The sequence below is a fragment of the Amblyomma americanum genome, chromosome 6, assembly GCF_052857255.1.
Source record: "Amblyomma americanum isolate KBUSLIRL-KWMA chromosome 6, ASM5285725v1, whole genome shotgun sequence".
NCBI classification, from domain to species: domain Eukaryota; kingdom Metazoa; phylum Arthropoda; class Arachnida; order Ixodida; family Ixodidae; genus Amblyomma; species Amblyomma americanum.
The window spans coordinates 59,178,539-59,206,474 of record NC_135502.1 but is presented as its reverse complement, the minus strand read 5'-3'; the positions used below and the strand labels follow the sequence as shown (position 1 = coordinate 59,206,474).

General features: G+C 48.1%; 1 protein-coding gene across 1 annotated transcript in view; it reads left to right on the top strand.

Moving 5' to 3' along the window:
• Nucleotides 1–27,072, top strand: part of LOC144093554 (ammonium transporter Rh type B-like) — a 41,330-nt gene extending 14,258 nt beyond the window's left edge. The window contains exons 3-11 of the mRNA XM_077627085.1: nucleotides 6,065–6,248; nucleotides 10,607–10,757; nucleotides 13,613–13,757; nucleotides 14,620–14,783; nucleotides 16,545–16,682; nucleotides 19,794–19,927; nucleotides 20,982–21,163; nucleotides 23,665–23,825; nucleotides 24,245–27,072. Coding sequence (XP_077483211.1) covers nucleotides 6,065–6,248; nucleotides 10,607–10,757; nucleotides 13,613–13,757; nucleotides 14,620–14,783; nucleotides 16,545–16,682; nucleotides 19,794–19,927; nucleotides 20,982–21,163; nucleotides 23,665–23,825; nucleotides 24,245–24,313 — 1,328 coding nt within the window. The 3' untranslated portion in view covers nucleotides 24,314–27,072. The remainder of the gene's footprint in view (nucleotides 1–6,064; nucleotides 6,249–10,606; nucleotides 10,758–13,612; nucleotides 13,758–14,619; nucleotides 14,784–16,544; nucleotides 16,683–19,793; nucleotides 19,928–20,981; nucleotides 21,164–23,664; nucleotides 23,826–24,244) is intronic.
• Nucleotides 27,073–27,936: the final 864 nt, after the last annotated feature.

Below are 27,936 nucleotides of genomic sequence, written 5' to 3'. Positions count from 1 at the left end.
TTGGCTTGTAAAAATTTCTTATTATTAGTTTATTCCTGTTTCCTTCATTCCTTGCTTTGCACTGAATAATTGTCACTAAGTTGTGGTGCATACAAAGGGAGATAATCGAGGGGATGATTATGACATATACACTGACTGTTCATTAACTTTGGATTCCTTCATATATATGTCATTAAGTTGATTAGTGCAATTGGAAATGGTTGTTATTGATGCTGAAACAAGATTTGCTTTGTAAGCAGTGCTCTAACATATGCCCCTCTTGCCTTCTCTGTTATCTTTGTAGCCTCCTCTCTCAGTCTGAGTGTCAGATATTTCTTCAAAACGAACTTTATCACTCCAATTACATGTGCTGGGCTCTGTTTGTAATGTTCTACTTCCTTCAAGCTCTGCTCATGCCGTTGGCAGAACTGCTGGAAGGACTGTATGGCCAAGCGGTCAACGTTTTTGTGCCCTTGCTCATCACTGCAGCGGAAAATCTTAAAAAAAAAACACGCGACAGTGCCGTTATCAATTTTTCAGAGAAGAACAGTACTCGCACAAGAAGCACGATGGCGGCATTCTGCTGAAACTCTGTGCACGAGCGATTCAAAGCGGTAGACCGCGACGCGCGGAGCCACAGCGCGCTGCGTGCTTACGGCATCTACTGAGCAACTGACAGGCGAGCGTGTGTTAGCCGACGGTTCTGTTCTCTGTATTATCTTGTTTGTTATCTGTGTTCTTATGCTTTTGAGCGAAGGCGGGCTTACTCGCTTGGCCGACTGCTATGGTAGTTTCGGGTGTCGCTCTGAACGCTGCCGACGGGTCCAGAGTCCAGATTCTTGTGCGCGATCGACCGCCGTGCGCGCAAGAGATACGATAGACCAACGTGCGCACGGGAAACGACTTGCGTCTGCAGCGCTTTCCCGGCACCGAATCAGACATCCAAAACCAGCAGAGAAGGCAACGTTCGTGCGAAAAACAGCGAACCGAGCGGCGGGAGTGAATGTGTCCAAAGTGCGAAGAGTGGCTAGAACGCACGGTCTAAAAAGAGGGATACCGCTCTCAGTGTGGTATGCTCGGGAGTGCCTTGAGCAGACACATGGGGCGGAGAGGTGTGTAATGCAGAGCGTATTGGGCATATCAAACTGCCGTATCTTAATTCTGTCCTGCAATCTACGCTGTAAGTAGTAATGAACTAGCATACGTCGATAACTTACAGCTGCTACAGCAGACGAAACGAAAACGAAACTTTCCCAAGTTTTCTTGTACAGGTCTGCATATTCGAAATTTTGAAACAACAAAAAGAGTTTGGCGTAATGTTCAAACCTCTTCTTGGATGTTTAAAGTTTTAGAGGTCTATTTTTAATGTGTTTTGTGTAGCTGTATTGGAAATAATCGCTTAATTTTCAGTAGCGCAAACAACTAATAAGTACAGGCAACTACGGGAGTAGCAAGATGGCGCTGCTCAAGTGTATGACAACCTCCTCACCGCACTTTACCCCCCCTGCTAGACCGCACCGCTAGCAGCCAGAAATCACGGAGTCTCCATTTACGTCACTCCGTTCTGTGTCGTCATAAGAGTTCTCCGTGTCGTAATAGGAGTTCTCGAGTTTGAACCGGAGCGGCGGGAAAAAATTTTTCAACTTCGAATCCAAATTTCTTTGAAATAAATGCATCTTTCGCTCCCGGACAAGCGTCAACAAAGCCATGAAATGCCGAACTATCAGATATTGCTAACAAAAAAATTTTGATAGGGTTCTCCTCAGTGTCCCTTTAAGTTAAAAGCTTTGCGCAGCTGGCGAAATCAACGTCGGTGGCACTGGAAATCAACATTCAGAAGAAACAAGAAGAGAATTCTGGCAATCGTTCAACACCAAGTTGGGCAGCTTTACGAGTTCTAGGCGATAGCATAAACCATTAAGAGGCCTGGACAGTGCCTGGCCTAAGGCACTGGAAAATTCAGGAAGAAATTGGTGTTTGATGCGCTGAAAACACTAGACGACGGCAGCCATTAAGCTTCTGAAGCTTCGGTGCGCATAAAAATAACTGCAGGGCTCGATCTGAGAACTCTTCCAATGAGTATAGTTCGTTGTTACGAATCCGCGTACTTCGTCTTACGCTAAACATTGGAAATGGAAGACCGGGTGTACATTAATCCCCCTTTCCTTGATATCTACTCTACAATTTTCCTTACAGTGTCAGTTCTTCGAGATCCTTTAGTTGATAAGCATATGGAGTCCCTTTGGAAGAAGCTAATGGGACAGCCAATCTTTTTTTTTCTGTTTGGTGCCATTGGAATATTTAATCATCATCAGCATCGTTGTTGTCGTCAAACCGCTTACGTCCACTGCAAGAGACAGGTCCAGCCTCCCACTGGTTTCCAATTAGCCCAGTCCTGCGCTCCAGCCATAGCCACCGTATCCCCCAAAACTACCCTAGCGACATTTCCCCGCCTGACTCGCTGCCGTTCCCTGCGGTTTTCCACCTCTCCGAATCTACTCCGCAACCTTAACGAACCATTGGTTTTGGAATTTCTAGTAGCCTTGACTGAATGGACTTGCAAACAAACGTGCCGCTATTGTGGATCAAAATAGGCCACCGAAAACCTGTCCTGTCGCTGTCTCCACGTTGACATCAAGTCAAAATGTATTTACGGGCGTCATCGCAGAGATCAGACAGGGGACTGTTTACGAAAGCCAAGATTCCCGACCCTCTTCACCTTTTATCAGTTCATAAACCACAAGAGTTTGTCTAAGATACCTGAAGTGGTTTATCGACGTTACTTGAGCAGGCTCGAGGGGCCGCCTTTGGACGCTTTGGGCTTCTTTTTCCTGCGTGCATGTTTGTTATGCACCGTCTGTATACTGTGCGATGTGAGTGCACGTTAAAGAACCCCGGGTGGTTGAAATTTCCGGAGCCCTTCACTACGGCGACCCTCATAGCCTGAGTCGATTTAGGACGTTAAACACCCATAGACCATAAGCCATACATCTTTCGCTTCTGCTCTTTTCCCTTCCCCGGGAATTAGTTGAAGTTCTAGTTCGAATCCCACACTGGTTTTCCAATTCGCGTGTACGTAAAATACAGAAATTCACTCTGTAGGCGCCTATTCCGCTGTCTTGCGTAAATCTTGCTATATATAAAGACAAATTAAAATGTGGCCCCTAAAGCATGCAACATTTTGATTTATAATCCCAGTTTTCTTGCCTACATTTGTCAGAAGTGACAAATATGAAACAGGTTGAAGTTTGTGTTTTATAAAGCGGTAAGTGTCAGATTTTGTCACCGCGATGTATTTTACCGTGCTTAGATTACTAGTATATCCTGTCTCGCTTTCTCTTTTTAATTCCAACATATTACCACGGGTTTGTGTACGACATAATTTTACTGTTGTAAGGGACTATATAACTGCACTGCCATTGCTTGGTTGCACTGCAATATGAACTATCACATGCTACATTTCAGTGTCAGTGTGGAAGTTCAGTTTTTCTGGACGTCACTTTTAACTAGGAAACAGCTGTGGAATATTGTAAGGTGCTGTTATGAACGTACTGGTGGCAATGGTTTAATCTTACAATGCGTAATGAAATACCACTTTCAAAGTTGGTCATGCGCTCGCACCGAGTAGTTACGACTGTCATATAAAACTAGCGGAATGTGTTTTTTACAACAAATACTAGGAAACTGCAAGCGACCTGATGGGTAATCTGCGGATATGTTAATTAATAGGGTGCATTCTTACGATATGTAAAAAATTGCGTTCATAAACAAATTTCAGTTAAATAGTTTTTGAGAATGCTGAGATTACGTGTGTGTTTTTTTCTGTTTCGCAATTCTCATTGGTTTTAATGCTTGCTGTTTGTTTTCTTTTTATATCAAGCCTAATGTGGCTTTGGCAAGTGTGTCACGTATTCATGGCAACGAAACTGTAGCCCAGCAACTAAAACATTGAAATTTGATCAAAAGCGCATATTAGGACATTTAAAGTGAACAGTATGGTTTGTCTTATAACACTGCGCATGAAAACTGATGTTTACTGAAAAATTTTCGCGAAAGTCTTAATAATGAAATAATGGCAGAAAATCCCGCCCATCTGAATCTTATGTTCTTTTTCTGCTGTATAAGCCTGCTTTTCTTGGTTTGTGACAAGTTTACTTGAAAAATTTAATAATAATTGGTTTTTGGGGAAAGGAAATGGCGCAGTGTCTGTCTCATATATCGTTGGAAACCTGAACCGCGCCGTATGGAAAGGGATAAGGGAGGGAGTGAAAGAAGAAAGGAAGAAATAGGTGCCGTAGTGGAGGGCTCCGGAATAATTTCGACCACCTGGGGATCTTTAACGTGCACTGACATCGCACAGCACGCGGGCGCCTTAGCGTTTTTCTTCCATAAAAACGCAGCCGCCGCGGTCGGGTTCGAACCTGGGAACTCCGGCTCAGTAGTCGAGCGCCCTAACCACTGAGCCACCGCGGCGGCTTGAAAAATTTTCAATATTTGTTTTAGCTATGAAGTAAAAAACCGGAAAAAGTATATATTTCAATATCTTCGTCTTAAGATCTCTTGGAATTTTGTATTGATTACTGCAAACACAAATCCAACACTTCCATTAAATTTTATGGATTTCACCCAGGTCGTTTTTGTGGCCTAAAAATCCTTGTCATCCCCGCGCTGGCTTACAGCGTTCGGATGAAGAAGTACGACGCCGCGGAAGCTCGTTTCGGCTTCGGCAGCCTCCTGTATATATTTATTATTGTGTAAATAGTTTTTGTGTACATCACCTCTCTCCCTATCCTCTCTTCCTGTCCCCTCACCTCTTTCATTTCATTTCTCCATTCTGCCTGCTATCCTTTACTTCCGCTGCCCCAGCTCAGGTGCTTCAGTATTGATGGCAGCTGCCGGGGCTAGCAAAAATCCTTTCGTTCCTTGTTTATTAATATTTTTAATAAAATCACTAACTACTTCGGCAGCCGCATTGTAATGGAGGCGAAATGCAACTCTACCGAGGCGTTGTGCGATCTGAGTGGCCGAAATTAATCCACAGCCGTTTACAACGGCGACTCTTCATCTCCCTCCACGTAACCCTCCTACACCCCTTGAATCACGACGCGATTCAGGTGTCCATCCTGAGACACTTACTGCGTATTTCCTTTACCCATAGCCGTCTCCCCTCCGCACCCCACCCTCCGTTAGATACGCCGTGGCTGGAGTTTTTTCTTGAGGTGGCCACTAGGATGCACATTTAGTTATTGCTGTCCCCGCCGCGGTGGCTATGTGGTTATGGCGCTCGGGTGCTGACCTGAAAGACACGGGTTCGATTCCAGCCGCGGCGGTCGAATTTCGATCGAGGCGAAATTCTAGAGGTCCGTGTACTGTGCGATGTCAGTGCACGTTAAAGAACCCCAGATGGTAGAAATTTCCGGAGCCCTTCACTACGGCGTCCCTTATAGCCTGAGTGGCTTTGGAACGTTAAAACCATGCAAACCTTAAACCTATCGCTGTCAACTTTCCATTCCTTCCTTCCTTCCTTCCTTCCTTCCTTCCTTCCTTCTTTCTTTTACTTTCTTCTTTCTTTCTTCCTTTCTTTTTCTTTCTTCCTTCCTTCCTTCCTTCCTCCCTTCCTTCCTTCCTATTCATAACTTGCATTCATTTCCATTCATTCCCTCCCTTTCTTTCTTTCCTTCCTTCCTTCCTTCCTTCCTTCCTTCCTTCCTTCCTTCCTTCCTTCCTTACTTCCTTCCTTCCTATTCATAACTTCCTTTCCATTCATTCGTTCCCTTTCTTTCCTTTCTTTCTTCCTTCCTTTCCTTTCTTCCTCCCTTCCCTCCTTCCGATTCCATTCCATTCCATTCCATTCCTTCCTTCCTTCCTTCCTTCCTTCCTTCCTTCCTTCCCTTCCTTCCTTCCTTCCTTCCTTCCTTCCTTCCTTCCTTCCTTCCTTCCTTCCTTCCTTCCTTCCTTCCTTCCTTCCTTCCTTCCCTTCCTTCCTTCCTTCCTTCCTTCCTTCCTTCCTTCCTTCCTTCCTTCCTTCCTTCCTTCCTTCCTTCTTCGTGGCGTGCCGTGCCCTCACCGGACTTGTCCCCCGCAGTGTTCCAGGACGTGAACGTGATGGTGTTCATCGGCTTCGGCTTCCTGATGACGTTCCTCAAGCGCTACGGCTACGGCGCCGTGGGCTTCACGCTGCTCATCGCCGCCCTCAGCATCCAGTGGGCGGTGATCATGCGCGGAGTGTGGCACGCCCGCAAGGGATGGATCCTCGTCAACGTGCTCAGGTAAGAAACCGATTCACGCTGAGCAGGGTGAACGCTAAATGCGTACTCCCGCCGTTGCCACGGGTATACTCTGCGCTGAAGTTGAAAGCCATGATGTGACCCCTAGGCGTACTCTGAGGCTCATGCTACTGAGCATTGTGATTTACTGGTAGCGTATCTTCCAGTACGTTTGGTGTCTGCAGTGAGTGAGTGAGTGAGTGAGTGAGTGAGTGAGTGAGTGAGTGAGTGAGTGAGTGAGTGAGTGAGTGAGTGAGTGAGTGAGTGAGTGAGTGAGTGAGTGAGTGAGTGAGTGAGTGAGTGAGCGAGCGAGCGAGCGAGTGAGTGAGTGAGTGAGTGAGTGAGTGAGTGAGTGATAACTTTATTAGTGTCTGGCAGGGTTTAGCGCAGTGCATCCTAAACTTTCGGTTGAGTGATACATCTTTCAATTTCATCACTGAACAAAAAAGTAAAAACATAGAAGAAAAAAAATCTATCCAACACCCCGCGTACAAGCAGAGTGCAAAATAGTAAAGGTGACTTGGTTAACAAGTGAAGGTATAGATTGGACTGTGTTTTTTTTTCTTTTTTGAGGGTACGGCGAGTGAGTGAAGGAAGAGGGGAAACGGGGGGGGGGGGGGGGGGCGAGAGAGGAAGATAAAGGTTGAGCTGGTTGCTGTCTAAAGCGGAGACTAGTCATGCGATTGCTGCCGCGCGATTGCTGCGCTGCAGCAATCAGGCAGTGTTTGTGAGTCGTGAGAGGCCTATAAACTGAAAAATTGACTGATTCGGAGGAAAAGCGATAGAATTGCTCTTTCATTTGACTGTCAGTTCCAATTCTGCTCCTATTCCATTTCTGAGTTCACTGTCTTTCACTCCCCAATATATTATAATTCTGATTATCTTCGAATTTCGACATCGCAACTAGACAAAATGTGTCCAATCCACAGATCGCGGCGAGTCCTCATACCTCTAACAGCGCAGTGGCGCAGCGGTTAAGCGAGCGTGTATGTGTGTGTTTGCGCGAGCGTGCGTGCTTGCGTGCGCGTGTGTGTATGTGCGCGTATGCGTGTGTCAAGGGAACGGATTACAATTTCCGGGCACCTTTCGGGTCCGGAAGGCGCCCGGCCGTGCACCCACTGGTGGATGCTCCGGAGCAGGCACCATCTGGACTCGAAAGGTGCTCTCCTCCGGTGGGTACACATCCGGGCACCTGCCAAATTCTACGGACCACGGTTACACGAAAGCTCACGTTTGGCTCCGTATAACGGGTCTCGCCGCCTAAATCCTTTCTAGCTGCGTTGTCATCACCTTTCGCTCAGTTCTCTGTCACAGAGTTACCGAAGGAGAAACCGGGAAGCCTCCCTCCGAAACATCAGACTCCCGCGCGGGACATCAATCTCTTCTACTGACCGATGTGGTGTGGGAAAGGTAGACATGCCTCGTTGAGCGGTGTCCACAACCACTGCGGGAACCCTTATTCTTTGGCGGAAAACGAGCGTGAACGCTGGCCTGCGTAGGGGTCTTCAGGACCGACCGATGGCTGGACCCAATCCCTGTGGGTCGGCGCCTATTTCTCAAAAAAAAAAAAAAAACCTTATTGCGTGCCGCCTGCTGTAGGTCGAGCGGGCTCGTTAAAATAAGCAGCTAACGGCCTCAACATGCAGAGTCAGTGGTGGCGAGCTTTGTTCGTAGCTTCTTCACTCTGTTCCAGTCCAATTTGTGTACGGTTTAGTTGTAACCTAGTTTGGATACGTGACTACATTACTTCGTCTTAATGACTCTCCATTGGTTGAGTACAGCCTTTTATATTTACTTTACACAATTTATCTAACGCTACATGTGACCATGCACGCAGCGGAAGAACTGAACGCATGTACAGGGTCGGTCAAAAGTTCCCAGGCCACAGGGTCTGTTTTTGAGCAGTACAGTTCGGCAGTTAAGACACCTGCGAAGCTCAAAATGTCTGTATAAGATGCAATAAATATCGCTCTAGCTTGTGAATGCCTTGATAGCCTCATCGGAATCTTAAGTGCCAGAATATACGAAAGAAAAGCAGAACGTGTAGGCTGGGAACTTTTGACCAACCCTGTACGTAGATCTAACACGATATGTTGAGACAGCGATTAGCCCGACTAAATCTTCAATGTTCACCCTGCCGCCATGACAGGTATTGATTGATATGAGGAGTTTAGAGCCCTGAAGCGACGTGGGCTATGAGGGACGCCGTATAGCTATAAGGAGGGCTCCAGCTTAATTTCGATCCTCTGGATGTCTTTACCGTGCACTGACATCGCGTTTCGCCTCCGAAGTGCGGCCGCCGTGGCCGGGATTCGATCCTGCGAACTTGGGATCGCCGCCCGAATGCCAAAGCCACACAGCCACAGCGGCGGGTTCGCGTCCATCTAGCCCGTCGTGCGAATTGCGGTGCGGGCAGGTTACTTTTATTTTTATTTATTCTTAATTCACAATCTAACGTATGTCCTGAATAATTATTCAATGTAATTTCTATTCGACGCTTTCGTGTTCCCATCCGCAGCAGGCTCAGTGAAGAGGGCTGGCTTATGTTTGTGTTATTGAATTCCGTAGAAAATTTTCAAACACCTGAAGCTGAGTAGAGCCACCGGGAAGTAAATTTTTCTGATGGCCGGCGTGTAAGAGGAGATAAAATTATCAGAAGACACCTTTATCGCCCTGAATTTACCGGAGAAACCGATTGTGTCGCGCCTCAATGCAAGACCATGCATCACAACAAACTTCCAGTTGCTAACCTCCAGTCGACCGACCGTGCAAAAAAAGAAAAGAAGAATAATTCGATTGTACCTCATTTAACCGTCGGTGTACTTATACATAATGACATAAAGAAAGGAAGCCGCTACTATCGACTTATTCGCACTGATGCAAGCAAAATAAAAACGTTACCGGATTTTTCTTGTTAAAAGTGTCCAGAAAATAGTAATTACGGGCTCGGGGGACGAAACGCGGGATATCTGTAATTCCAAAGCAACCGCACTGCTCAGTTTTCTATTTAGGCCGACCAGAAGCTGTAATAGTAAAGCATAACTCAATTATCTGGAACTCCACGGGAATGCCTACGTCAGGCGCTATATATATAGCCGCCGTACACCATACGCTGGCTGGCCTTGATAATAGGAACACTGCACACGTGACCTGCAGGACTATTGATGGCAAAGGTTCCCCTAGATTCCGCATAGCATTATGCGCATGTCGCCCAGCTACCGTCAGGTAGCTATTCATTACTTCATTTTTTTACTTGAGCCAAGTCATTGGGCGCTCGCTTCGGGGGCGATCAAACGGCGAAGCCGTACTGCTGCTCCACAGGCCGGTCGAAATATCGCGGAGCCATCGATCTAAAGACCGCCGGACATCGTTAGCCTCCGAGTAACGCGACAGGAGCACGCACAGGTCAGCCACGGTGCGGTGAGCGACGCAACCTTTCGGGCAGTGTTACGATCTTTCTTCCCCTCCCCTCAACCTTCCGGGCTTTTCAGTAGTGTCCTCCTCTTTCCAATACTCCCGCCCCTCTAGAGACATTGATCAATACCGATTCCAATTTCTCATTTCGCCTAAAAGATAACTGCAAACGATTGGAAACGACTCTGTGGGAATTTTATCCGCCATGAGCACAATCAGTGTCTTAAAGTTCTTTCACGAAAAGAAATCGAGCAAGAGGGAGGGCAAAGGAGGGTTCCTTGAGTAAGCTGTATTTCACTGTGATTTGCTTCCGACGTTATGCAACACATTTTGCACACAAGCACACGCTTGAATGCAACGAGTTCAGAGTTCAAATTAAGGAAGAGCTACAGGGGTGGGCGCGGAGGAGATTTTAAGAGAAAGTCTGCTGCAAACTCTGGATTGAGATCAGCGTCGGTCATAGAGTGTGCCCGGGGTGTGTACGTGTGTGTGTGTGTGTGTGGGGGGGTGATTAGGAGCCGGGGTTTCACGAATGGGTGATCCCCCTTCCCCCTCACCCACCTCCCCAGCCTCCTGGCGAGTTCAGCAAAATAATTTTGTGCCTTAAAGTAATGTTGAGGCATTTTTGCACGGTTCTCTAGCGAATACCCGACAAAATCATGCGTAATAATCTGAGTTCCTGAATACGTCGCACGCTTCAAAACTCGCCGACTAGCGTCGTCTTGGTTTTGCCAACAAAGGAGCTAGAACGGGAAGTAAATGACAACAAAACATAGAAATTAGGCTACAAACATATAGTACACTTATTCCCCCCCTCCCAACAATACTGGTCTGGATCCGCGCCATGCTTGAGAGAGTCGCAGAAGGGAGGAACTGAAACCTGGTCGCATGCTAGTGCAAAAAGTCGGCCAGTTCCACACTTGACCAGTATATCGCTGGAAACGCAGCCTTGTGGGCGCCGAGTTCGCGGCCGCCAGCGTCCTCATCTCGTTCGGAGCCGTGCTGGGGAAGACCAGCCCACTGCAGCTGGTCGTCATGGCCGCCGTCGAGGTGGTGCTCTTCTCCTGCAACGAGCACCTCGGGGTGGGCCAGCTCAAGGTACTGGCCTCAGCCACTCTCTTTACCGCTCACAGTGACTGCAGAGTCGTGGTATTGGCACCTCGAACCTATTCGCGCTTCTCGCGTTCCCAGCCCTTTCATTAAAACAAGAATTTCTTCGAAAATACTCTCAGTAACGTCTACTGAGAATGATGGAATCCGCTTAGATTTCTTGACAGGGGCCATGTAATGTCTGAAATTTTGTATTCCTTGTGTTGTGCTTAGTATTAATTTCGAACAGTATTTACAGCGGCAATTGGCAGCTTGTCTATGGTGGACCTTTTTACGCCGGCTGAAATTACTTCCAGTGGCCACCCTTTGGTTAACAACACAGTGAGCGCTGCAGTGAAGCTCTCTAGGTGAATCGCTGCTGCACACTTGCATTCACGCAGGATGCCAGCGAAGCGAAAATTTGAAAAGTGGAAAAGTGGTTTTTGGGGAAAGGAAATGGCTCAGTATCTGTCTCACATCTAGGCTGACACCTGAAACGCGCCGTAAGGGAAAGAATAAAGGAGAAAGTGAAAGAAGAAAGGAAGGAAGAGGTGCCGTAGTGAAGGGCTCCGGAATAATTTCGACCACCTGGGGATCTTTAACGTGCACTGACATAGCACAGCACACGGGAGCCTTAGCGTTTTGCCTCCATCGAAACGCAGCCGCCGCGGAAGACAATGGCACCAGACACCGTTTCTTCTTCTCTCGTCCTATCTCCTGCTTGAGGAAGCTCTGTAATGGTGACTAAATACGTTTGCGGGATGATCTGCCTGGCAGGCTACTCTAGATGATTGCAAACCAGGACGTGATGCACACGCATACGCATAAAAGTCGCTCGTGTCCATGCAAACATATAAGGCTTTTCAGGGCAGGGAAATGAGTATTGTGAATTCGTGACTATGAGAGAAGTCAATAGGGTCTTCAGACATATTACTGCTCGGTTCGCGCAAGCCAAGTGCCGCGGAGCTTTACCACAGTCCGTACTTCATTGCTGATGCACTTGAGGACTTATCTTTTTGTTCTCGGCCGGAAGAGCCATCCGGACGGCACAGAATCGCCGGAGTGCGGCGCCTTCCCAGGGCAGTTCTTTGTGTCAACGCTAACTCCTGGCTAGCGTCCAATCTTTGCTCCCTTCCTTACCTACTCGCTTGTACTTGGCTTCCGTGCAGCCGTTGGCCGCACATGTAGTTGCTATTCTCAGGAGAAACGTGTTGCCCTTCATCCACAAAGCACTGCACTTTCCGTCTGCCCTTCCTCGTACCGCCGTAAGAAAAACTCGCGCGGAAATAAGAAAGTACCTCGGGCTACATTGCATTTAAGCTATAAACCGCGACGCAGAGGAAAGGCGTCCTAACAGCACATTGGCTCGTGAACAAACTCGTATGTATGAGAGAGAGGAGAGACTGTAATGAATAAGGAGATGTCTGCGTGGTTGTTAGCCTAGCCTGCTATTCCAGGCGAGGGTGAAAGAAAAGATAAGAGAAGAGGAGGGTGAAAAAGAGAGAAGCGAAAAAAGAAATGGTTAGAGATGAAATCAAGCATACCCAACATTCACGCACTCAGAAACAATATGTATAGTGCACTCTAGAACACTGCCTTCGTCATCGCCATCAACAACTGAGCATGGAATCTGACAAGTATCTCTGTAAAGTTGTGCACCTAAGCTTGTCTACCACTCTCCACTCATTTCTCTTTTTTTTTTCAGTAGACCAACGGAGCCAATGCGTAAGCTAGACAACCAAATCAGACGGTTGTGACAACGCTAAGCCCAGGAAAAAAAAAATCAATAACTTTTTCACGCTGCAAGAAAAACGGGGTCTAGGGAGTTTGCCATGTAATAACATGGCAAAACATGGCAGAACGTGAAAGAACAACACGAAGAGGTAGCAGCGAGCACTATAGCTTTCTTTTTGTAAAATTATCGACGAAAAATTAAAATTTGGTTCATAAAGAAAGTTCGCAGGCTTCGTCTATATATTAGCAGCTTCGGACTGTGGTTACAAGGCACATATATACCACGTGGGAACTATTTTTGGCTCCGGCATTATCCGTTGTTGTTGTCGCAGTTGTTCTCAGTTTTGCTGTTTATTCTTGTTTTTATCCTCATTAGTGTTATTTCTTGCCCAGCTTTGTCATCGGTCTACTTGGCCAGTAACTCCTCATTGCTTCACCGTCGCGCTCACCTCAATCTCTTGCATGCTATAGGGCTATTTTAGAAAGATCTCATTTGGCTTCGCTTCAATCCTACGGCAAATAAATGCACAGGAGAAATTTCGGCGTAAACATTTCGTGAACAAGGCATTCTACCACAGAAATTTGTCCTTAGACTGCGCCCAATGTCCCGAAAGGGAATGGCTCATGCCAGAGAACAAAGGTGTTGAATAGCTAGTTCTTTTTCAATGTGAACACCGCCAGGCGGCCAGAGTTATAAGTGTATATACGTATGTGTGCGCGTCAATAAATAAACCGAGTTCTTTCCATACGTTGGCTGCCATGGTTCAAGGGCGGTTCGTGCGTGCACTACAAAAGGCTAACACGGACGCGGGATACACGGCACGAGGCGGTAAACGTGAAAATATGGGCCTCTTTATCCAAACTCAGTGCCCTCCAGACGAACTTTCTTCAGTCGGCAAGAGTAAACTGTTCGAGTTTGAACAATAATCTCTGTTCATTGTTATCCAATTAGCGCTTCCGAGAACGTTCCCGTGTGTTGTTCTTGGTCTGTTTCCGCACTTCCTGCACAAATACAGTACGTTCGCCGAGCTTGCAGACCATACCACAACAAAAAAAAAATGGACCGATATTGGCGGTCGCAAGTGTCCTTCCTCTCCTGCGGATGGGAGAGTGATGCGTGTGTCTCGCAGGCGGTGGACATCGGCGGCTCCATCTTCCTGCACATGTTCGGCGCGTACTTCGGCCTGGCGGTGGCGTTCGTGCTCAACAAGAAGGAACACTGCGACCACCGCAAGGAGGGCTCCGTCTACCACTCGGACATATTCGCCATGATCGGTGAGGGAAACCGCCACCACCGCACCGGGTTCGCGCGAGAGTGAATCTCAGTCGGACAGTCTAGATTCACTAGTTTCATGAGAACCGAACTGAGTCTCAGTCGGACAGCCTTGTTTCACTAGTTTGATAGAACCAAACGTATTTGACCAACCGACCGACCGGCCGATTGATTGATTGGTTATCGATCGGCGACTAAGTATTAATTAAATAATTATTGATTGATTGGTTGGTTGGTTGGTTTATTGATTGTTTCATTCATTGATTGATTGTTTCATTGATTGATTGATTGATTGATTGATTGATTGATTGATTGATTGATTGATTGTGCTGTCATGGTCTCTTGTGCTTGTGTTTACCCATCACACCGGGACTGCGGAGAAGGAAAGAAGACATAAGTAATTGTTGGGACAGGTTGCACGGAGAAAGAAGGAGGTCTCCACAGCCTCGAGGCAAAGAGACTAATAATAATAATAATAATTGGTTTTTTGGGAGGAAAGGAAATGGCGCAGTATCTGTCTCATATATCGTTGAACACCTGAACCGCGCCGTAAGGGAAGGGATAAGGGAGGGAGTGAAAGATGAAAGGAAGAAAGGGGTGCCGTAGTGGAGGGCTCCAGAATAATTTCGACCACCTGGGGATCTTTAACGTGCACTGACATCGCACAGCACACGGGCGCCTTAGCGTTCTTCCTCCATAAAAACGCAGCCGCCGCGGTCGGGTTCGAATCCGTGAACACCGGATCAGTAGTGACTAAAGTGTTGAATGTCGGGTTGGGCGGGCGGGAAAGTTTCACGGAGCGCAGCACCGCTCGTGCGGCTTTTAGTTTAACACAACGCCTTGACCCGTGCTTCCACTCTGCAGGCACGCTCTTCCTGTGGGTGTTCTGGCCGAGCTTCAACGCGGTGTCGGCGTACGGCGACGCCAGGCATCGCGCCGTGCTCAACACGTTCCTGGCGCTGGTGGCCTGCACCATCACCTCGTACGCTGTGTCGGCGCTCGTCGATCCCAAGAATCGATTCACGATGGCAAGTGCATGCCTTGCCGACTCTCGCGAGCAGCAGGAACAGCTGGGAAACACTTGCGCAAGCATGGTCGAAGGACAAGCTTGCGCCGACTTCCTTCAACCTTCTTCACCGCTTTTGTTCCTCATAGTCCATGCAACAAGGCGCGGAAAAGGAAACGGCAAGCTGCATGAATAATAATGAGCAGCCTGCTCGGTGTGTGGCGTTACAGCACGTTACGCACGCTAGCATTGTCACTACCATCGTAGTGGCAATAGGTTTCATGGTGTTGCAGGCGTGGGGAGGCAATCGGCTACACGCGCAAGACACGACGTGATATGGGTTTCTTCTTTATTGTAGCAGGTGATTGCGGTGACACGCGCAACTGCTGGCGGGTATATGCAGTTAGCACCTACGTTACGGTGGCCGCCATTTCGTGGTTCATGCAGCACGGCGAAAGGACGTGCGGACGTCTGAACGGCTTACCGCCACCTGATCCGGCTTGCATCGCTGAAGCTGCGCGTTGTATGGACGTGACGTGAATGCACCTCATTTGTTTTCATATTTGCGCCTCAGCAGTATACGCTGTGTAATTGCGGTTAGTTTGGGAAAGTTTCGTGCAATATGCAGTTTAGAAATCAAGGTACTGGTTCAAGGTGTTGTTTATGACGGGAATTTCACTATAAGAAAAAAAAAAGCCATGTCGGATAGGAGTGCATTGCAGTTCACGTTAGCAAAGAGGCTCTTAGTTTCCTCAATGCATGACCTTATTTTTTTTGGCCGGAGTATTTTTAATTCACGTCTGCCCTTCCTGTGCTATTTCGAGACCTCTCGCAATGCATGTCTGCCTATTTTGTTTTGAATTCACTAGTGAGATGCAGTGCTGCTTGATTCTTGGCCCGCATGGAGTCTGGAAATATAAAATCCTCGTATAGCTTTCGGCATACGGGGATAGAGCAATCATAACTACTGTCCCAGCTGTATTTTGGAAGACGGCGTGCCACCAGCGTACGGTTAGGGCACGATGACCAAGGCTATCTACCATCAGGGGAAAAAGTAACAGACCCTCCTCCAAGTTCCGAACCGTGCCACTCTGCGTAGGGGCGCCATCTGACAAAACACTTCTGATGCCGAAACGGGCCCACTGCGCCGCTCTCGATGCCAGAAGGGTTTGGTCAGGTGGCGCCTCCACGCAGAGTGGCACGGTTCGGAACTTGGAGGGGGGTGTCTGTAACTTCAGCCCCCGATGATATGTAGGCGACGTGGTTGCACTAAGGGAGTAATTACTCATTGGCATCCACCCAAGCGCAAGCCATTCGGCTACAACCGAAAGCTATAAGCTTTCTTAAAAAGCTTCGTAGTTAAAGAAAATTTTCAGGACGAATTTTCAGAACGAATTTTTCTTTAACTACGAAGTTTTAGGGAAAGCTGTATAGCTTTCTGTTGTAGCCGTATGGCTGTGCTTGGGTGGATGCCAATGAGTAATTACTCCCTTATTACTAATCTTCTCCACCTTGGGTGATTCTCCTAAACATTTGACCAACAATGTTATTGCACGTCTGCACAAACCGACGTTCGTGAAAATGTTTATTGCACTTAGAGCAGAAATTTGGGGGCAAGGCAGATTTTGTGACCGCATACTTATGGTAGTACGTTTTGGGAACCGCGAAGGGTGAAGAGGAATTAGTCTTCGTACAGGAGCACTGTGGTTCTGATGCGATGCCTACACGAGAGCCAGGCGGATAGCGGTCGTTCTCACTGCACCGACGTTTGTCCCCGGCGCAGGTGCACGTGCAGAACTGCACGCTGGCTGGAGGAGTAGCGGTGGGCGCCACGGCCGACATGATGCTGCATCCTTACGGCGCTCTCATCCTGGGCGCCCTGGCCGGCGCTCTGTCCGTGTTCGGCTTCAAGTTTGTCACGGTAAGGACAGGGTGAATTGGAGAAACATGGCAGAGGGCTTTGCACTGCAATGGGTGTAGTCAGGATGATGATGATGATGATGATGATGATGATGATGATGATGATGATGATGATGATGGGCGCGCCACTTAAAATACTGCCACGTCATTCTGATGTTTTCATTGTATGAGAAAATTCAGCCGCACCAGCACTCCGCAGAAGCCATTGAAGAAATAGTCTGGTATTTCTGAGTAATAAACATCAGTCTCCTTGATCAAACTCTGTGCCCGTGCAATGCGCCGAAATGACGAGAAATCGCAAAATTTAATTAGAGTGACCGCTAACGTGTGTTCTTGTCAGTCGTTCGTCTGAGCGCCGCTCCGCTCTGAAAAACTTGTAGCTGAGCATGCTCGCTTGACATGACTTGAAGTAAATAGCTCAAGAACAAAAACACACACAAGCACGGAAATAAAGGTTTTGTGTCTCTTCAATAATGTATGTCTGTGCATCAGGGGGCTTAGGATTTGGCGACTGGACAATTTACGTGCATGCGGCGGCAATTGAACAAAGGTGAAAATCAATTAAAATAATAAGGGAGTAATTACTCATTGAGATCCACCCAAGCGCAGCCATACCACTGAAAAGGAAATCTGTACAGATTTCTCGGAAACTTCGTAGTTAAAGAGAAATTCCTCCTGGTCCGAGGCTCGAACGCGGGACAACCGCTTCTCCGGAGCAGTCACTCTACCAATTGAGATAACCGGGACGGCACGCTTATGGCAGGGCGAGAGCGAACTAATCAATAACTCGAAGTGGGAACAGTGTTGGTCAAATGTTTAGGGGAATTCCCCTAAGGTGGAGTACATTTGTAATAAGGGGGTAATTACTCATTGGCATCCACCCAAGCGCAGCCATACGGCAACAATGAAAAATACTTCACCCAATCTTAGTCTTCGGTATTACTATATTTTAGATCAGAGTAATTCATGCGGAAAACTTGATAGCAAGCATAGAGTTTATATATATTTCCTTTCTGTGCAGCAAAATAGCGCTGCAGCGAACTTGAGAGCGGCGGACAATGCTTTCTCTTTCTTCTAACAGCCGCTCTGTCGTATCTATACACTTCCAGTGTCATGGCTAGGGAAGTTGGTGGTTAATAATAATAATAATTAATAATTGGTTTCGGGGAAAAGGAAATGGCGCGGTATCTGTCTCATATATCGTTGGACACCTGAACCGCGCCGTAAGGGAAGGGATAAAGGAGGGAGTGAAAGAAGAAAGGAAGAAATAGGTGCCGTAGTGGAGGGCTCCGGAATAATTTCGACCACCTGGGCATCTTTAACGTGCACTGACATCGCACAGCACACGGGTGCCTTAGCGTTTTTCCTCCATAAAAGCGCAGCCGCCGCGGTCGGGTTCGAACCCGGGAACTCCGGATCAGTAGCCGAGCGCCCTAACCACTGAGCCACTGCGGCGGGTAAGTTGGTGGTTGCAACAATCAGTTTTGCGAAATCGTTTTTTTTTTTCAGGAAACTATTTTCCAGCCTGTATAATGATCATCCGGAGCGCGCAAAAGACAACGCGTACAGAACTCTTGACCATATAACGTTAGCACTGCACCGCAGATGGCTTCAATACAAAATAGTCGGTATTTTGCAACACTGCTTTCCGTCTACATCCACGTGCACGTCACGCCATGGATTCACGACGATGCACGGGCGCTCCGAAGAAATTTTCTTTTGTGAAAACAAAAAGAAAAGGACGTTACAGAGGAAGCTGCGAGGCAGTTAAAAAGACACGTAAACGTTCTTTGTATACTGAAAAAAATCATTGGAGAAACGACGACAGAGACGAACTGCTAGAACGCGAAGCCGACATCGACATCGATTGGATCGTCATCGATACGTACAAACTTTAAGCAATGCCCTCATCGGAATGGCGTACAAAAGGAAGAGACATATATTTTTCTCTCTCGAAAGGACCTTCAAAGCTCCTCGTTCAGTTCATCAAGTCTTGGATGATATGGCGGGCCTCGAAACCAATGTCCAGACACTAATGGCCTTCTTCCATAGAAGACAAATGGTCTTGCTCCGACCTGATGAACTTTACCGCCATTATTGAGAGGAATTCGGTCGATCCGCTTCGCAAGGCGACATCGAGGGTAAACAACGAGCATTCGCATTTGTCAAAACTAAAGTGAAAAGAAAAGAAAGACAGACTTTATAAACAAACCAGCACGCATTGATCGGCAGAACTTTCACGAGTCAATATTGGCTCTCTATGCCGCGCGTAAAGCGAAGATTGCAACGTGAAAAGTGCTCGTGTTAAAACATTTGTGGCTGGTGAATGACAGCAGCCAGCGCATCGATTTGAGTTCGGATATGTATTCGTCAATTTGCTCTTAAATATTGCGTATTTTTAATAATTATCCGAGGTGGCTGACCAAAGTAAAGGAAAGGTCGGTTATGGTAAATTAAGAAACAGTGGTCGACAAGAGAGCGAAAGTGAGAAAAATAATTTATTCCGCCCATGTATTGAACTGGCCACATATAGAGCTGCGATAATTTTTTGCTCGAATAGGGTTCAAGTTCTGTCAATGAGAAGGATGCAAATGTAATTCTAAATTTGAAACATATAGCAACAAGTGTGAACACAGCTGAACAATTGGCTTATTTTAATATATCATGCATTATATGCATAACCTAAAGATGCATTTGCGTAATACATCATCACACCATAAAGATTTACATGCACTTATCATACATAAGAAAGCCACCACGGTGCCTCAGTGGTTATAGCGCTCGGCTGCTGACCCGAAAGACGCGGGTTCGATCCCGGCCACGGCGGTTGTATTACGATGGAAACGAAATGCTAAAGGTCCGTGTACCGTACCATGTCAGTGCGCGCTAAAGAACCCCAGATGGTCGAAATTATCCGGAGCCCTCCACTATGGGTTCCCTCATAGCCAGAGTCACTTCGGGACGTTAAAGCCCATCAAACCGCCACCAGACCATACAAAAGAAAATAAAAGCGCGCAGAGAAGTATCTCATTTACGCCGATAGTGCCTGTAAAATTGAGCCCGCGTACAAGCATTCAAACTCTGACACGCCGACAATGGCTTCTGGTTGCAGCCGCTGTTATCCCGGAGGCTGAGGATCCACGACACATGCGGGGTGAACAACCTGCACGGCATGCCCGGAATCCTGGCCGGCGTGACGAGCGCTGTCATCGCCGCCAGCGCCACCGAGGAGGAATACAACTATAGGTATACGCTCAGGGGACTTGCTGCACACGCTCTATACACGCGTCAAAAGTGCAGTAGTCAACGAATGTAATGGGATACTGTGAGGGCACGACCTCTGGCATACTTGATGCTACATGTGTGATGCCTGTTGAGAGGGTTTTAATTCACTCAGAGGATGTCCTCCAGCAAAGATCATCCGGGCCTTCCATTTCTTCCAGTATTCCGTCACCACATACAACTTATGAGTGAGCCCCACTCAAAGCGACGCAACGGCCATAGGACCGCGGGTAACGTATTATCGGAAGCACTCCCCCATCGGCCCAAGCTGACCTAACCTGTAACATTTCGCGTTTTCTGAAGTACGTGTGCTTCGCCATAGCGCAGAAACTACCTAGTCAATTAAGCGCACACAATATAATCGACGACACCACGTCCTCGTACCCCGCTTTCCAGAGGTGACAGATCTACTCTAAATTCATAGATCGAAGTTCTCTTGTGCTGGCACCCGAAGATCCCACGGCTACTCGGCATTGATTTTGCGCCATGCACGGTGTGAAAATGAAGTTCACCTCTCTCCTAAGTTCGCTCCCTTGGGAAGCGCAGACAGTATACAGGCAAGCGCCATGAGGAGAGACACGGGCACTGATTCGCGTAATCTAGCCGCCTGTCTGTCTGTATCCTGTTCATGGTACTCAACATCAAATGGCCAACCAACAAGGCCGGCTAGAGACTACTTTGCACTGCCCGCATACGGCCAGAGTTTCTAGGCGCTTCGAGACCTTCAGCTTCAGAGCACTTGAAAGTAGAGACTTCTAAACTTGTGCCTTCGCAGCGTCCTTTCCTTCCAGTTGCATATTTTATTTTGCTTCCAGGCAAGAAGGACATAGACGGTTTCCTGGACAGCGCAGTTGTTCCCTTGTCGACAAGCAGTGCCCCATAGACACTAGTCTGTGCTTGTATTGCAAATGGGGCCGGCGTCAACGGCGTGTTGTTCTAAATCCGCCGTTCATAGAGGCGGTGTTTGATAAGAACACCTGTACAAGCCTGTACCAAGCATGGGTGATGTCTATCGCAGTCTGTACACCCTGTACCCGGCGCGGGCGCCGACAGAGAACTCCACAGACCTGAGCCAGGTGCTGTTCTACACCGTCGAGGTGGTGGCTGGAGACGGGCGCACAGCGAGTGCTCAAGCGCTCTACCAGCTCGCTGCCGTGGCCGCCACGCTAGCCATCGCCATAGCGGGAGGCCTGTTCACCGGTGAGTGGACGCTGCGGCAACGCAGTGGTAAGCAGCAGTAGCGAAGCTGTGCGATTTGGAATGAGAAGGAAAGACATAGTAACTCTCCATCTCACATGGGTGACAGGGTTGAGGATATTATTGCGGGGCAAATGAATGAAAAGAGGAAAAGAGAAGAAATGTGGCACTAAAGAGGGGGTCAGCCCGTGCCAGAGGCGAAAATCAATATGTGATGATGAAGGAGGTACAGGCCGGAGGGGTGTAAGGCACCCGAGAGAACCTGGCGGATGCGTTCCATGTAAGTTTCCTCTGCCAAGCCACTGCGTCCGCCACTTCAGGGCGAGCGAGCCACTACTGAGAATTAAGTCGGTAATCAGTCCATAGGAAGCATTCAAGTCAAGCGAACTGAAAATTGAAAATTGATTTTTCCTTTCCTCTTTCACTCCCTTCTTTGTCCCTTCCCTTACGGCGCGGTTCAGGTGTCCAACGATATATGAGACAGATACTGCGCCATTTCCTTCCCCCAAAACCAATTATTATTATTATTATTGAGTAAATTAAATGGTCCAAAATAATAATAATAATAATTGGTTTTTGGGGAAGGAAATGGCGCAGTATCTGTCTCAAATATCGTTGGACACCTGAACCGCGCCGTAAGGGAAGGGACAAAGGAGGGAGTGAAAGAGGAAAGGAAAAATCAATTTTCAGTTTTCAGTTCGCTTGACTTGAATGCTTCCTATGGACTGATTACCGACTTAATTCTCAGTAGTGGCTCGCTCGCCCTGAAGTGGCGGACGCAGTGGCTTGGCAGACGAAACTTACATGGAACGCATCCGCCAGGTTCTCTCGGGTGCCTTACACCCCTCCGGCCTGTACCTCCTTCATCATCACATATTGATTATTATTATTTTTTTGAGTAAATTAAATGGCCCCGCCGCGGTGGCTCAGTGGTTAGGGCGCTCGACTACTGATCCGGAGTTCCCGGGTTCGAACCCGACCGCGGCGGCTGCGTTTTTATGGAGGAAAAACGCTAAGGCGCCCGTGTGCTGTGCGATGTCAGTGCACGTTAAAGATCCCCAGGTGGTCGAAATTATTCCGGAGCCCTCCACTACGGCACCTCTCTCTTCCTTTCTTCTTTCACTCCCTCCTTTATCCCGTCCCTTACGGCGCGGTTCAGGTGTCCAACGATATATGAGACAGATACTGCGCCATTTCCTTTCCCCAAAAACCAATTATTATTATTATTAGTAAATTAAATGGCGCAGTAATTCCTCATATCTCGGTGGACACCTGCACTCCACTGTAAGGGAAGCGAGGAAGGTGGGAGTGACAGACGAAAGAGAGAAAGAGGTGCCGTAGTGGAGGGCTCCGGAATAATTTCGACCTCCTGGGGATCTTTAACATGCACTGACATTACACAGCAGCCACCCAATAATTTTTAGTGTTTAATTTTTTAGATGTAAGACGACTTGCGGCATCGTAGTTCCTTTGCTAGCGGACGTTAGAAAACAGGTGAATCGTGTAAACTAGCAAGCTAACTGCGCAGACTGCGCCCGTCCTTGTGCCCTTCTTGTCCATGTTTGTATTATTTTGCACAGTACCTTTACTCAACAATGTACGACCGACTCGCCCAACAACATGCACTCCTGAAATATTTAGGCGCCTGGCGGCAACTGGAGCCTTACAGCTAGCCACTGCTAGCAAGTTTCACGGGCTCTATGGGGCGCTTCTAAGGCTGGCCTCGTTAGCCTTGGACCAGCTGAGGAACCAAATGGCTTCGGTTAACTTCGATGGCCTTCAAAAAATTGTTTCTCTCTCTCTCCGTATCAGTGTTTCGAAAACGCGATTACCCTCTGCACTGTGGCTACTGTGGCTCAACAAATTCTGGCCATTTCGCACGCCATTCGACAATCGCGCTGCTGCGGAGCGTGCATAGCAACGTCCACCACTCTGTTGTGCACGTACCACATGCCCATTTCAGTTCCGTCTAGGGTGGAGCAGTGAGCAGCAAGCTTACAGTTGTCCCCCGAGTGGCCATCTTCGCATATTCTAGGGACCACGTTTCGCACTCCCACGCGGCGATGAAGCGGAGTAAGTGTTAGTTGTTCCGCCCCCTCTCCCCGATTAAAAAGGCGGGCCCTCTCTAAGGCCTACCAAGAACAAGTGACCCAGGTGGCATATTCTTTTAAGTCGGATTCAACTCAAGAACGAAGCAGCAAATTCCCCTCAAAGGGGGCCCTCCAACCGGCGTCGACCGATTCTCATGACCTTGCGGTTAATCTCCTTGGACGTCGGCTGAATCGGAACAACCGCGGCGTCCACACCGATCTGGTTAAACGTTCACACTGGTCAGCACCGAAAACGAGTATTTAATCACGCCATATGACGGCAATGCTGACAGCGTCGGTGAGGCAACGTCGTCTACCATGGTCACAGCAATTGCTGTGTTAGCTTTAAAGTTCAAGCTTGAGCATGTGGAACCATAGCATATGTCAAAGAGTACGTGCTCCTTTGAATCGCAGGCATGGTGATGCGGCTGCCGCTACTAGACCCTCCCAAGGATGATGAGCTCTTCGATGACTACCCCTCGTGGGAGGTGGAGGCCGACACGGCAGGCGCTGAAGAGGCTGCCTCCAGGCCAGCCGCCAAGGGGAACCAGATCGCCATGGTCGAGCAGCCGCCGGTGAGGACAGTCCCCTCTCGTGAAGCATCACTCGCTCAAGATATGCATGTTACGTAATACTGAAGTAATGACATTTGTGCACGAACAAGCACGTAAGTCGAATACCGTAATATCCTGTTTCACCGTTTACCTTTCTTCTCGTTGCCTGTAGCCTATGACGTAGCTCATACAAAACGCTGCAAACACTTTTAGTCCGCAATAGCACGCTTTCGGAGTCTTTTCTCCTCAGTAGTGTGTATTGCCGTGCATTTTCTACATAATCGCAATTCGATTGATTGATTGATTGATTGATTGATTGATTGATTGTGCAAGAAAGCTGCTGAAAAAATTTGCCTAAACCTTAGCAATTTGAACTGAACACCAGCGCAGATCGCACCAATCCTCCGCTCACGTCCATGCCTCCCTTGTTCGCAATGCAGGACAGCGCATCGCGTGCTCGGTTGCCGGCGCACTTCAACGGCGCCTACGACGCTCCGGCGACCCAATAGACGTCCGCCGCCGCTGCGGACGCCACGAACTTGTTGCCAGAGGCTCACGTGGACCCATCCTGTGCGAGCGGTGTTTGGGCGTGTCACAAGTGACATCGGAGACCAAGAACACCACCCCGCAAAGGCACAAACTCTGTGCAAAAGAGGAAGAAGAGATGTAAAAACTTAGATATGACCGATAGGTTATTTTCAGCCTTCACCAAGCCTAAAGCACGGAAAGCGTCGCGTTGCGCACTGCCTGGAGCAAAAGTGGTGTCTGCCACGCGAGCTTCGAACACGCTGCATCATGCCGCCACGTTATGACTGCGTCTGGTGTCGAAAAAGTCGCACTTACAGGTGGTGCCACAATTTACAAGCTACAGGGGTTGTTCGCGGTTGGTCCATGGAAATTCCGGCTGCGACCTGCCACCTGCCACGGTTGGCAGGCGCACTCTGAACGCGAGTACGCGTAATGGCAGTAGAAAGGGAGTAAGTGCTCATCTAGTGCATACCTTTTACAAAAGGGTGTTTGCTAAAGGACAGCTTATTCCCTTGTTACTCCTTTCTGTTTAGAGCGTGGCAATGTGGAGCGAGGGAAGTCCTACTCCCTTCTAGGGGAGAGGAGGGAGAGACTGGAAGGTGGCTGCCAAAGGAAGAACGCTGCCACCTTACAAGGTTGGTACACGGAAGAGCCAGCCACCTGCCAATCATGGCATGTGGCGCCAGGGGAAGGACCCAGAGGGTAACTACCGTCGAAGGAGGAGGTTCTGATGCGGGCAGAGGAATGCGCTACCTGAGCGCGGCTGGCACTCTCACGAGGTTTGTATGCTGTCGCATTGTCACAGCTAATGGTAGCTAGACGTTCTCCAAGATTTTTTTTTTTACGTGCATGAATGTCAGTTTCCTGGTTTCGATCCCTGTGCTCTTGTTCATCGAAAATGCCGGAGGCTTGGCGCCGCGACGCAGTTCAGTCGAAGCTCGTGATGTACACGCCATTTCTGCTCTCGGCAGTAGAGATGGTTTAAGCTACCTATATGGTTCAAGGGATCTTAGAAAGCATTAATCTGTGTTCCATTCCTATGGAGTTCGAATATTTCTCATTTTATTATAGCGTCAGTTTTCGTATATGTTTGTAAATATACAGTTTAACAATGTGCAAAACGTTTTGTGTGCGTCGAAGCGTCGCGGTAGTTGCGTCAATTCACTTTCCTTCTTTTCTTTTACGAACATATTGCCCACTGCTAGTTCTCTGTCCTCATTCATCGTTGCCTAAAACACTAGAAATGGACAAAAAGTGCTTTTTCAAAACCAAATCCAATAAGAACTGTGCAGCTTAAAGTCGAATCGAACACGAATCGAATAGTGATAGCCCTGAATCGAATACGAACCGAGCATTCGTTAAAATATTCTCCACATGCGTTAATATTCGTTCAAAACAAATATCCGCGAGAAACGGCTGAGGACTAGCGGCGGCGCTGCGGTAGGGCGCTATAACACATAACATTGTCTGCCAAAATATGCAGCGCTAATCTCCACTATGGGGCAAGTCTTTGCCCAAACTAACCAGGCTGCATGGTTTCCTTCTCCTTCATAAGTGGATACCCTACGGCTCTCCTAAAAACCAAAAGGTATTGGAAGGTGACCCCGCCGCGGTGGCTCAGTGGTTAGGGCGCTCGGCTACTGATCCAGATTTCCCGGGTTCGAACCGGACCGCGGCGGCTGCGTTTTTAAGGAGGCAAAACGCTAAGGCGCCCGTGTGCTGCGCGATGTCAGTGCACGTTAAAGATCCCCAGGTGGTCGAAATTATTGCGGAGTCCTCCACTACGGCACCTCTCTCTTCCTTTCTTCTTTCACTCCCTCCTTTATCCCTTCCCTTACGGCGCGGTTCAGGTGTCCAATGACATATAAGACAGATACTGCGCCATTTTCTTTCCCCAAAAAACCAATTATTATTATCGGAAGGTGAGGAAAAGGGTTCTCCTTACCTCACTGTGGTTTACAGTTTGACGGGTGCGGTAGCAGTTCCTCTACACAACTGAGAAGCAAGCCGGGCAACGTGGCTACTTTTGGCAAAAGAGGGTACGACGTAGCACAAAGTCTGCCCTAACTCTATGACTATCATGTGATACGCACAGGAAAATTACCTTTGGTCACTGATGACAACAGCGAATAAATTATAGCGCCACACCTCAGTAGATGAGAGGTGCGACAGCTATGAATGGTGTCCTCCGAGATGGGGCATTAAGGCAGGGTTGTCTAAACCTGCCTGAACCCTGACGCGTCGCCCAATCTTGGAGGTCATGTGTAAGACTTATGAACTCCTCAACACGAATTAACCGCGTAGCGGCGCTGAACCCTCCACCCCGCGCAGTCTGATCCCGGCTCCATGCTGCGCGCTGTCGGAGGAGGAGGAGGTCCGGTTATTGAAAAAAAAATCGTAAAAGAAAACTGCGGCATGGCCAATTCGACCTTCGATCGCGCCAATTATTCGAAAACTTCGATTAGTTTAGGATAATCTTAAACGTGTACTGTTTTATTCGTTCAGCGAATCGAATAGGAGGATATTCGATATGCTTGTCGAAATTTTTGGAACAATAGGGCATTCCTATGCAACTCGCCAAGGCAATTTATTTCCTGTCAACCTTAGGCAGTTTTACCGGATGTTTTCTATCGCTTTCGGCGTCGGTTGTCCTGTCAGACTAAGTGCACATGCGGGTCACGAAAGACGGAGGCAATCCTCTGATGGAGCGGAATAAACTAAGACTCACAATTTACGAGATACGTTCAGTTTTTTTCTCTTTGCTTTTATTAAACTTGTCACAGCACTACATGAAGCTTGCGGAATATCACATCTCACAAGTAGTTCGCAGCACTCTGCAACCTGCACCGATATGAGCCAATCGGAAAGGCGGGCGGCGCATATGTGTTCCTCTGTGCCACTCATTACGCGACTGGTGGCTCCATCACTAGGGAGAAAAGAACACCTGTTTGCAGCTGCTGCACGCATAAGACTCGGTGGACGCCATGTTTGTCAATGGCGGCGCACCACTTCGGAGCAAGCCTCCGCAGTACTGTGTTCGCAGTTTTTTTTTTTGCTAATTTAATCATTGAATGAAACGCTCCCTGTCCTCTAAAAAAAGACGACTACCTTTCCAATCACTGCAACAATCGTTTGAGAAACAGTTTAGCACTGTCCAAATATTTGAGGGACCATTTCTTGTGGATGGGAAAGCTGTAGGTTACACAGTGCCGCAAACTACTTGTGAGATGGCGCATGTAGTTGGATACAACTCAAGGATACAGCGGCGGATACCCCTCGAAGGAGGCCCTCTAGCCAATGGCGTCGGCCGTTCGTCATAACGCCGCTCTTAACCCAATGCCGCGACAAAGCAGGCGGCTGGCAGGTGCCTTCGTAAAATTGGATCAACTGCAACGTCATCAGAGTCTGTCGACACCATTGGCTGGAAGGACTCCTTTGATTGATCCGAATATAGGTTACTCATTTTTAGTGTTCATTGCACGCCCTTCTCTGCTTTTGAAATCGCACATGGTATTGACGCACGCAGACCGCAAGGAAACGTTCGAGCTTAGGTTTGATGAGTAAGGACCAAAGGCGCCATTGCAGCAGCTGTTGCTTTCCGTAG